This window comes from Medicago sativa, chromosome 6 (genome assembly GCF_051527215.1).
Source record: "Medicago sativa cultivar Bolivia chromosome 6, Bolivia_mono, whole genome shotgun sequence".
Taxonomy (NCBI): Eukaryota; Viridiplantae; Streptophyta; class Magnoliopsida; order Fabales; family Fabaceae; genus Medicago; species Medicago sativa.
Window position 1 is genome coordinate 3,805,578 of NC_140754.1, and position 12,326 is coordinate 3,817,903.

At 29.8% G+C, this 12,326-nt stretch overlaps 2 protein-coding genes across 2 annotated transcripts; one reads left to right on the plus strand and one right to left on the minus strand.

The window, feature by feature from the left end:
- The first annotated feature begins 900 nt into the window (after nt 1–900).
- On the plus strand, nt 901–12,145 carry LOC146912131 (alpha-dioxygenase PIOX-like). The gene is made up of 10 exons (XM_085719388.1): nt 901–1,138; nt 3,013–3,276; nt 3,917–4,055; nt 4,198–4,331; nt 5,891–6,107; nt 6,442–6,587; nt 9,424–9,663; nt 10,101–10,303; nt 10,408–10,651; nt 11,793–12,145. Exons 3-10 carry the CDS (start codon nt 4,014–4,016, stop codon nt 12,016–12,018), a joined length of 1,452 nt encoding a protein of 483 aa, XP_085575514.1. The 5' UTR covers nt 901–1,138; nt 3,013–3,276; nt 3,917–4,013; the 3' UTR covers nt 12,019–12,145.
- On the minus strand, nt 1,335–2,426 carry LOC146912132 (uncharacterized). Its single transcript, XM_085720693.1, has one exon. The coding sequence runs from the start codon at nt 2,424–2,426 to the stop codon at nt 1,335–1,337; it is 1,092 nt and encodes a 363-aa protein (XP_085576819.1).
- Nucleotides 12,146–12,326: the final 181 nt, after the last annotated feature.

A 12,326-nucleotide genomic window follows, 5' to 3' on the forward strand; every position in this document is an offset into this window, starting at 1 on the left:
GTTTTAGGGGAAAACTATCCGTTTATTAGCAATTTAGTCACATACATATTAGTTCAAGGACTTATATGAATAAAATTTGACGTAATCAGGGATCCTTTTAGAGAGAGGTGGAGGGAGGGATTAGGAAAGACCGTGAAAGTGATGCTAAAATATGGGACAGATACACAAGACACCCATCACATTTTTACCGTCAAGGTATAGTCTTTATGGTTGTGTTCATGGACAAAAAAATTTGATGCTCTAAACATTTATCTATAAACACCACATGTACATTTCACTTGAGATACAATCAGTAGATCAATCAACTTATTTTACTCGCATTTTACCGTTTATTTAAACATTCAAGTATGTATTTGTTACTGTGTTTTCTTTCCTCTTGACGTGCGGCAATCCACAATGTCATCCACAATCCACAATTCATAATTAACCTTCTTTAGAGAAGTTTGCTTGTTAAAAAATTAAAATAGTTAGAGAAGTTAATGAACCTAATCGAGGGACATATATAGTTTCTTGCTTGTCATAATGTTTATGGAACCTAAACGAGTTATAGTCAAATCATCGGCTAACTTTCAAATTCGACAACAAATTAACATGACTATTATTGTGGGACGACGAAAGGAATACTATATTGGTTGCACTAATTGTGTATAACACTGTTATTGCATAGGCAATTAAATCAAACAGCTCATGATAGTTTGACTAAAGTTAACAAGTCTGCAATAAAATTGTATTCAAATATTGCAAACATGTCATGTTTGAAGGGAAAAAAAATTAAACAAAACCCGCCAATATAAAAATATCATCAATACAGTCGTGATTTTAAAATACTATTGTATGATTTATTTGAACAATAATCTGAATAAGTAAATGGCCACCTTCTTAGCCACCACACTTAAAATTGAAAGAGACGAACTTCTAAGTCCTCACCCTTGCGTTTATAAATACTCAAGTTTTTCTCTAAATGATACACCCTCACACACACATTTCATCAAAGTATAGCCTTTGTATATCAAGCAAAACCATGTGGTCTACAAATCCCTTTAGAGCTCTTGTTACAAGACTTATGCACCATTCCATCCATAAAGATTTCCATGAAGCAGTGACACAAATGTCCATCTTTGATGCTTTTCTCTTCTATGTACAAATATCCTTCTTCATCAAATATACTATATTATTCTTGTTACCCTAATAGTTACATTAATTGTGTTACAAAAAATATTTTGTTGACGATAAAGATCAGAGGACTCATTATTGAGAAAGTAAAACTGTAACAGAAAAGAGAGAGAAAGAGAGAGAAGAAAGAAATATGGAAGAAAATAGAGAATGTTATTTAATCAAGTTTGTGCAGGCACTGAATCTTGTTTAGAAGATGAAACCTGAAGTAAACTCATTAACCTTTCATACTGCTCAGGTGTAATAGATGTAGAAGCAACTCTCCCAGTCTCATCAGGAGTGGAACCTTCAGTCTCTGAGGATGCAGCATGATTAGCATAAGAAGAATTATTAAAGTTCCTTTGAAGATGAGGAGGGTATCCATGCTTCTTGTAGCATGTTTCTATGGTATGATTGCTTCTACCACAGAAAGTGCAAACCCTATTCTTGTTGAAAGTAGAACCTTGATTGGTATTCTTGTACACATTTCCTGAATTACCATGCTTAGGTTTACCAGTATTCACAGCATTGATAGAGGGTAAAGAATCTTCAACAACTTGTGTAAAGTTACCCTGTCTTTCATGCTGCAACACCATGGAAAATATCCTATTCATTGGAGGAAGAGGATCCATGAGAAGGATCTGAGACTTAACCATGTTGAAATTGTCATTGAGACCAGTAAGAAAGCGCATAGCATACAACAAAATGTGATTTTTCCTAGCAGTGCGCATAGCCTCACAAGAACACTGAACTCTGCAACTACAACTAGGCATAGGCAAGTATATCTCTAGTTCTTCCCATAACACTTTCAATTCAGAGTAAAATGTAGTAACTGATTTGGAATCTTGTTGTAAAGAATAGATTTCTTGCATAAGTTCAGAAATTCGTACCAAATCACCTTGAGCAAAACGCTCCTTGAGATCATTCCACACATCCATGGCGTTTTCCATGAAAACAATAGATTGAGAAATTGAAGGATCTACTGAATTCAAGATCCATGAGTGAATCAACATGTTGCACCGATTCCATGCACGAAAAGAAGGATCAAACGGATCTGTAACTGGTGGAATGGTGCCATCAACAAACTCATACTTCATTTTTCCCCCAAGAGCTCTACGCATCGAACGAGCCCAAGAATGATAGTTAGAACCATTCAACAATGGCGTAACCGTTACAGAGGATGGACCATCACTAGGGTGAACAAAATACGGGCTAGTTTGGTCAAGAGCAACCTCATATGAAGAACTTGTACCATTGTTGTTGCGAGGTGCCATGGAAGCAGAAAAACAGAGGAGGAAAACGAAGAAGAAGAACAAAGAAACGAAGCGGAAGAAGAAGCTCTCTTGAATCAAGAGGCTCGTGATACCATATTGAGAAAGTAAAACTGTAACAGAAAAGAGAGAGAAAGAGAGAGAAGAAAGAAATATGGAAGAAAATAGAGAATGTTATTTAATCAATTGTGAAGACAATGATTACAGTTATTTATAGTTCAACTATATGAGTACCATACTAAGCTAGCATGTATATCACACATATGATTGTACCCTAAGCTCTAACTAACTTCCAGTTTGTTACAGCTGTGAAAACTAGTCTAGGGTTTAGTTAGTTTGCGCTGCAAGCAACTGTTGTGTAGTGTGTTCCTCTTCCTTATCTTTGATCATCTGTGTTTCTATCCTTTCCATGTTATTCTTCAATACTCATATTTTAAGTTAGAGTTGATTTAGCAAAATCAACGAGTCGTTTCATCTTTATCATATAGTCAAGATCTAAACTTTGTGTTTTCTCTTACTAGTTAGTCGTTTCATCTTTATGTTATAGTCGATACCTCTAATTAAATGATACTTTTGTTGATTTACACAGATTATACACTCCATTGACAAGATGGCAATATGGCCCCGTTTACCAGTTTTCTTAGGCCTATTTTACTTGTTCATTAGGCGTCATCTTCACCAACGGTACAACCTCATAAATGTTGGAAAAATACATGAAGGGGTTAGGTCTAGCTCTTCTACTCATCCATATAGAACAGCTGATGGAAAATATAATGACCCTTTCGATGATCAAGCTGGAAGCCAAGGGTCTTTCTTTGGAAGAAACGTTCTTCCTGTGGATCAGAAGAACAAGGTTCATATTAAAAATTAATTATATAATTGGCTTTTTTTATTTTAAACATATATGACTTTATATCTTTTTTTTTGTGCAACTTTATATATATGTTTTTATACTTGGTTAAGACTTAAGAGAAAAATATTGGACATAAAAAAAAGTTGAATTACTTACAAAAAGTTTTAGGGGGAAAAAGTTAAAATTTTGTAGATATTTCATATTTTTCATACTTAATATATGATGGAAATAAAAATCTTATACAAATTCAAATTTAACTGTTTCAATATTAGGTCCTGGGTATATAAGGCTTGGTTGTTGTTGTTGTATTTAATTGTCATTTTTATATTTCAATGCAACATTAAATGTTGTTTTGTCAATATTACCCCTAGTTATTTATTGCGAATAGATAAATACATATGAAATGAGTTTGTACCAAAAAAAAAAAAATATGAAATGAGTTATCAAATGAATAACACTATTATAGTAAAAGTATAAACTATTTTATCAAAAATAGTAATATTTATTGATTGTCTTATATAAAATGTTAAAAAGTGACAATTAAAAACGAACGAACGGATAAGGGCGTCAGCCCTCTTTTATTAAAAAAAAAAAAAACTAACGGAGATAGTTGAAAGAATATATAATTTTTTTTTTTCAGCTGTTGAAGCCAGATCCAATGGTGGTGGCTACAAAGGAGAACATACAAGGACACTGAGAAGCAATTTAATGTGATTGCAGCTACTTGGATTCAATTTATGATACATGACTGGATAGATCATTTGGAAGACACCAATCAGGTAGGAATAAAGTTACATATAATTTTATTTTGAATGGAAAATTATATAGAGGCTTTTAAATATGTGAATGCATTTTAATATGTTTGTGAAAATTACATATTATATTTTCATATACTCAAAATAAATGTTATAATATGTATAGATTGAACTGACTGCACCACAAGAAGTTGCAAGCCAATGCCCACTAAAATCTTTCAAGTTTTTGGAGACAAAGGAAATTCCCACTGGCTTCAATGAGATCAAGACTGGACATGCAAACATCCGCACACCTTGGTGGTATGATTTTTATATACTATATGATAGACATTAATTTATCAATTATACTTTTATCTACATTCATGATCTTGAATCAAACAAGACGAGTTATATTTAACTGACATTCATATCATTTATTTAACAAACGTAATTTTCAACTCAAGTTCAATTTAATTAACGATGAACCAAATTCAACATGTTAATTGTTGAGTTTGAGTGATCTGAACAACGTTCGAGTTTCTAGGTTCTTCATTGGCGGCCTTAGTTTAGCCCAAAATGTGTTACTTTATTAGTGTTATATTGTATTATAGACTTTCTATGATTTTTCTTGGCCCAACTTTTTATGGAAATGATAGTGTGTGATCTTTCATAGAAGGTGAGTAAAGTCTTCTCAATTTGATATTGCGTTAGGACTTTCGTAATCAAATGCTAATTAAAAATATATATAGTTTTTGTTTATTTTTATTTTAAATTTTAATCATTTTGTCTTTACTATTTTCATTAATCTTTCCATCTACCCTCCATAAACAAATATATATATATATAGGGTTAGGATCAAATAACACCAAAGTGTCAAACTAAATATGACACCAAATCTCATCCATTCAATTTGTTTAATCTAAAGGCTTAAAACAATCACTAAAACAATTAAAGTGATTAAATATTTCTTGATTTGTTTTGTTGTATCTTTCCTTTTATAGTTGATTTTGCACTCAATTCTGAATATATTTTCTCATGTTCATTTCAATTTCAAAATACTCATGTATTTCTCTTTCCAGATCACTTCTGTATTGCTACCACTCTTATTAATTTTTTAAAAAACTAATGCTTAGTGGACGACACTTGACGTCGTCAAATGTACATGACCTGTGTATTCCACAAAACACTATTACAGTTTTTAAATTTGATTTTAATTAAAATTTAATATAAATAAATTCAGTGATGACACGGACATAGTCGTGCAATGTCGTGCTAAAATATGTCAATTTTCGTGAACTATAGTATTGCTCTTTTTTAAATTGATATTTTGTGCAAACTTTATTTGCAACAATGCTAATGTTCTTTTTGAATAACGAAAGTTTTTTTCGGATAAATTTGTTGAAATTTTTTTCGTGAACTATTACTATCCGTCGGTGTGCATTCACATAAAAAGTGGACTAAGTTTCAGACCTTTACAACTATACAGGAATTGAGAAAATCATACGATACAAAAAAATTGACAAGAAATCCATAAGTGATGGACGGAAGAGAACATAAGTTTTTTTGAAATTGAAATGAAGGGCATACATAAGAAAATAAATTCAAACTTGAGTGCAAAATAAACTATTAAAGGAAAGATATAGCAAGACAAATCAAGAAATATTTGATCACTTTAATTGTTGTAGTGATTGTTTTAAGCCTTTGGATTAAACAAATTGAATGGATAAGATTTGGTGTCATATTTAGTTTGACACCTTGGTGTCATTTGATCCTAACCCATATATATATATATATATATATATATATCAATCATTTGAATAATATCATTTCATTTAATAAAAATATTTTAAATGAGATAAACATTATTTGATATTTAAAAGGGATGGAAGTGTTATATATGGAAGCAATGACGAAGTTTTGACCCAAGTGAGGACTTCCCAAGATGGGAAGTTAAAAATATCAAAGGAAGGAAATCATCTTCTACAAAACGAAGATGGAGTAGCAATTTCAGGTGATGTTCGCAATAGTTGGGCTGGTGTTTCAACTTTGCAAGCCCTTTTCATTCAAGAACACAATCTTGTTTGTGATACTCTCAAGGTATGTGTATAATTATTTAAGTTGGATTGAGTAGTTTACTTCACAAGATCTTGATAGAAACCAAGAAATTGATACATATGTCACACTACTTGTGTGCATGTTAAGTATACTCTAGAAAAATATATGTGATGATATTTTTAGGTGTTAACCCTCCGATTTTTAGAGGTTCTAGTAATCCAGAGTTCGACAGGTAAGTAAAGAATCGTCAAGAATGGTTTCACTCGGGAATTGAACTAACGTTCTTCTGAATAATTCGTCATTGGTGATGCTATACTAAATATAATTATATCATACAGGAAAACTAACTTTTTTTTTTAATATTGTACTTTATTAGAAAGAATACCCGGACTTGGAAGATGAAGATCTTTACCGCCACGCTAGATTGGTGACTTCAGCTGTGATAGCAAAGATTCACACCATAGATTGGACTGTGGAGCTTCTTAAAACTGACACTTTGCTTGCTGGCATGCGTGCTAATTGGTATGAACCCTAATTTACACTAGGAGTGAAAAAATAACTTATCATCCCTTAAAACGTTTGAATGGGTTGGATTTGAATTGGATTGTAAGTGGGTATAGATCAAAATAATTTATCATCCCTTTACAATTCACAAAAAGTTCTTTAACAAGAACTCACTACATCCATTCAACATAAAAATGATATAATCCATTAATTATCATCTTTCAAGAGAGGATATACATCTATGATATATCCATTTAATTATTTAGTTTCTATGGATTGAATTCAATCTATTAAAAATATGAATAGATATATGATCGACTAATGGATGAAATTGTCATCCCTAGGTTACACTCTATTACTTTTTTTTTTTTTTGTGACATTTTGAAATTTAAATTTAGATTTAGAAACCAATTATACACAATATATAATATTTGGGTTATTTTTGTATGAAATTTTCGCTAAAAATTTATAGTGTGAAAGCTATTATATGTTTACCTCAAATTAAAATAAATTGGATATAATGACTTTGATGTTCACTACCAGGGACGGACCCACATAGACCACACTGTGGGCCAAGGCCCTCACTTCTATTTTATTTTTCTGCTATATACATGTTTCTTCCTTGCCTGACTTGTTAGTGTTGGTATTTTACTCTTCAATGACATATAACTATAAGTATTGTAATAATGTATGCAAGTATTAAAGTCAGCCATTTTCCACTTTATTTTTGTCTTTCTTTAATGATAAGTTTAGAAAAATATACCATAAATAATACTCCATTTAATCTTTATTATAAGAGACAAATGAGTTAACAAAAGTTGAAATATCTCATTCATAATATAAACTAAATATATGAATTTTTGTCAACTCATTTATCTTTTATAAAAAGGATCTAAAGGAGTATTTATGTTTTCATAAGTTTAGCTAGTATGATTCGTTAATGTACAATTATTTTGCATATGAATCTAATGATGTGTTCCACATCAACTAATGAATATGACAACTCATGTGTTTTATTTATTTACATTAACTCATATAACAACACCTTATTGGATGCATGTGTAAAAAATAGGACATTGACATAGTATACTACTTAAAAAATTTCATATTTTATTTTTCTTTTATTTGGTTTCATTTTTTAAAACATACTTTGTCTAATTTAAACTTAAATTGAATTTATTTATTCATTAATTTAAGGGTTAAATATGTTTTTGGTCCCTATAAATATAGCGAATTTTCGTTTTGGTCCCCCTAAAATTTTCCTTTGAATTTTGGTCCCCCTAAAATTTTCCATCCACAATTTTGGTCCCTGCTGTCAAATGGGGATAACGGCGCTGACGTGGCGATGACAAGTTGTCACTTTTTAATGACTGTACAGTGCCACGTAGGATAATTAACAATTTTAATTAATAAATATTAAAAAATTAATAAAAAATATTAAAAAATTATGGAAAAATGAAAAATTAATAAAAAAAATTTAAAAATTCTGGAAAATTGAAAAATTAATAAAAATTAAAAAAATTAAAAAATTCTGGAAAATTGAAAAATTAATAAAAATGAAAAAAATATTAAAAAAATTCTGGAAAATTGAAAAATTAATAAAAATGAAAAAAAATATTAAAAAATTCTGGAAAATATTTAAAAATTCTGGAAAAATTAATAAAAATAAAAAAATCTGAAAAAATACGGAATTTTTAAAAAGAATATTAAAAAAATTTCCGTATTTTTTTTATTTTTATTAATTTTTCTAGAATTTTTTAATTTTTTCCATATTTTTAAAAAAATTTCATTTTTATTAATTTTTCAATTTTCCAGAATTTTTTAATTTTTTGTTTCAATTTATTTTCATTTTTCAATTTTCCAGAATTTTTTAACATTTTTTAAAATTTTTTTTTTTCATTTGCAAAACCATAGTGCAACATTTTTCATTTGCAAGTTTGCTTATTGCATAGATGGATTGAGTTGTGTAATTGCTTCTCTCATTCCGTTTGGTTTCATTGATTATGGGTATGGCTATACAAAAAAATTGAAAAAAATGTTAAAAATTTCTAGAAAATTGAAAAATTAATAAAAATGAAAAAAAATATTAAAAAATTCTTTAAAATTGAAAAATTAATAAAAATGAAAAATTCTGAAAAAATACGGAATTTTTAAAAAGAAGATTAAAAAAAAATTTCCGTATTTTTTCAGATTTTTTTTTTTATTAATTTTTCCAGATTTTTTAAATATTTTCCATATTTTTTTCATTTTTCCAGAATTTTTTAATATTTTTTTCATTTTTATTAATTTTTCAATTTTCCAGAATTTTTTAATATTTTTTTCATTTTTATTAATTTTTCAATTTTCCAGAATTTTTTAATATTTTTTTTTCATTTTTATTAATTTTTCAATTTTCCAGAATTGTTTAACATTTTTTTCAATTTTTTTGTCATTTTTCAATTTTCCAGAATTTTTAAATTTTTTTTATTAATTTTTCATTTTTCCATAATTTTTTAATATTTTTTATTAATTTTTTAATATTTATTAATTAAAATATTTAATTATCCTACGTGGCACTGTACAGTCATTAAAAAGTGACAACTTGTCATCGCCACGTCATCTGCCACGTCAGCGCCGTTATCCAAATTTGACAGCAGGGACCAAAATTGTGGATGGAAAATTTTAGGGGGACCAAAATTCAAAGGAAAATTTTAGGGGGACCAAAACGAAAATTCGCCATATTTATAGGGACCAAAAACATATTTAACCCTTAATTTAAATTAATACGGCCCCCACCATTCAAATTTTCTGGGTCCGTCACTGTTCACTACACTAATTTTATGTCATTTGTGCTAAACTTTAAATTTTATTTTAGGTATGGATTATTGGGGAAAAAAATCAAGGACAAATTTGGGCATTTTGGAGGAGCCATCTTGAGTGGATTTGTGGGTATGAAGAAACCAAAAAATCATGGTGTTCCATACTCTTTAACTGAAGAATTTGTCAGTGTCTATAGGATGCATCAACTCCTACCTGATTCCTTGCAGTTGAGGGACATATCTGACTCTTCAGAACCAGGGCATAACAAATCCCCCCCATTCACCGAAGACGGAGAGTATGACTACTTTTACACTATCATAACTCATTATATTTTTTCAATTATAGTAACATGTGAAATTTTACCAACTCACTCTCTAAAACTTTATTTTTTTATCCATGAATGAAATTTATGCGGAGTTCACAATTTTTTAAATGAATCACACCAAGTAGAATATGAGACTCGCATATTTAATATGACTCCACAAATTTGAAGAGTGCTAACAATATATTCTTTTTTCCTTCAAAAAAAAAAACAATATATTCTTTTACTCCATTATTCAAATATATATATATATATATATATATATATATATATATATATATATATATTTGAATAATGGAGTAAAAGAATATATTGTTAGCACTCTTCAATCTCAAAATGTATCTAATTATACCTAAATTATTTATACCTCTCACAAGTTCTTAAAAAATTTATCTTTTGATATTATATAGGATTCCTATGCATGAATTGATTGGACTACAAGGAGAAAAAAAATTGACAGAGATAGGAGTTGAAAGCACACTAGTATCAATGGGTCACCAAGCTTGTGGTGCCCTAGAACTTTGGAACTATCCCTCATTTCTCAGAGACTTGGTACCACATAACGTAAATGGCACAGAAAGATGTGATCATGTAGATTTAGCTGCACTTGAAAGTAGGTTATATTAACCAAACTTTCAATTTTATGAACATTTTTTATTTTATTTTATGTGTAAGTTATGGAATTAAGATTGTAACTTGATGTAATAAATAATGCAGTTTACAGGGATAGAGAGAGGAATGTACCTAGATATAACCAACTAAGAAGAGGACTACTAATGATACCTATTTCTAAATGGAAAGATTTGACTGATGATGAGAAAGCAATTAAAGTATTGGAAGAGGTATATGGGGATGATGTTGAGGAGCTTGATGTACAAGTAGGTCTCATGGCAGAGAAGAAGATAAAGGGTTTTGCAATAAGTGAAACAGCTTTTACAATATTTCTTCTCATGGCATCTAGGTAAAAAGAAATTACAATTTATTTTATTTTATTGATGTTTTTACACATTTACGGTTGAAAAACTATATAAGTACCTAATCAAAACTCATGTAGATATTTGTGTGGACATTTTTTATGTTGTTAACTTTGTGGTAGGAGTTTACCCTTATAATCTTAACGGACAAATGTTAAATTCTCTTGTAGGCAGTTGTAAAATAATTATTAAAATACTTTGATTAATTATAATTACATTGGCGTGCCAACATATATAGCTATAATTAGGGATGGGAATAGGTTAGGCCGAGCTAGGCTTTGCAAGGCCTAAGCCTGGCCTGCCATATTTTTTTAAAGCCTAAGTCTGGCCTGCGACCTGTCATAGGCCTACTTTTTAGATTTGAGTCTGGCCTTCTGAAAGCCTGATACGGCCTACTAGCCTGTTTAAAAGCCTATATCTTATGAACATCTTTAAATAAGCAATGTGATATAAGTTTAAATGGACTAGCGAACTAATAGTTCAATTAGATTAAACTCTCTTTTGATAATCAACACGATGTTTTAGGGAATTCGACTATATATTGTATCATATTTCTATTATAGTTTATAATAATACATTTATATATGCAAAAAATTAATGTATACTAATAAAACTTATATTATTGAAAAAGTTTACAAATTTATATTTTAATTCAAAGTACAATATATAATATAATAATAACTAATATTATTCATATTACTTAAATAGGCCGGCCTAATAAGCTTAAAAGGCTTTTTGAGAGGCATGTGGCCTGGCCTTTTAAGCTAAACAGGCTTAAAAAAAAGTTTAGGCCTTCTCTATTTAAGAAAAAAGTCTGGCCTGACCTGACCTGTCGTAGGCTAGGCCGTAGGCCCCTGTAGGCCGGCCTGGCCTATTCCCATCCCTAACTATAATGTATCACATTGATACAACAACACTTTTAATTTTAGGAATTTGAAAAAAGTCGTTAGATTTTATATTCTCGATCCATTTATAGTTATTTAACTCATCTCCTGACATGTCAAAATACAAAAATATAATAATATTTTAGTGCGTATGAAGTTTATTTATTTGTCAATGTATAATTATTAAACCCTAGTTTTTGAAATATGAAAACTGGATTTGATTGAACTTTAATGCACTTTGTAGGAGGCTAGAAGGTGATAGATTTTTCACAAGCTACTATAATGAGGAGACATACACCAAAAAGGGTTTGGAATGGGTGAACACAACTGAAAGCTTAAAAGATGTGATTGATCGTCACCATCCAAAAATGACAGACAAATGGATGAACTCTTCTAGTGCTTTCTCTGTTTGGGACTCACCCTCAAACAAACACAATCCTATTCCATGTTACTTACGTATTCCTAATTAATCACAATATTTTGTAATTTGTATTAATAAGTGAGTGTTTTTGCTTGTCTTTTAAATACTTCACACTTTTATCACAATATTTTGTAATTTGTATTTTCATGAAATGGATATGATTGCATACTAGTAAATTTGTGGGAGCAGATTCCCTTCTATGTAGGGCTGACAATGAACCGAACCAACTCGAAAATAGTTCGAGACTCGATTCGATAATTGATTCGTTGAACTTGGTTCACGAACCAAATGAGTCGAACTTGAGTTGAATACTAAACTCGTTAAAGAAATGAGTTGAACTTGAGCTTCGTATGGTTC

Excerpts from the sequence above, each read along its gene's own strand:
- LOC146912132 (XM_085720693.1), bottom strand. The coding sequence starts at position 2,426 with ATGGCACCTCGCAACAACAATGGTACAAGTTCTTCATATGAGGTTGCT.
- LOC146912131 (XM_085719388.1), top strand. The coding sequence starts at position 4,014 with ATGATACATGACTGGATAGATCATTTGGAAGACACCAATCAG. Across the intron at positions 6,588-9,423 it reads GCTGGCATGCGTGCTAATTG|GTATGGATTATTGGGGAAAA; the intron begins GTATGAACCCTA and ends ATTTTATTTTAG. Across the intron at positions 10,304-10,407 it reads AGATTTAGCTGCACTTGAAA|TTTACAGGGATAGAGAGAGG; the intron begins GTAGGTTATATT and ends TAAATAATGCAG.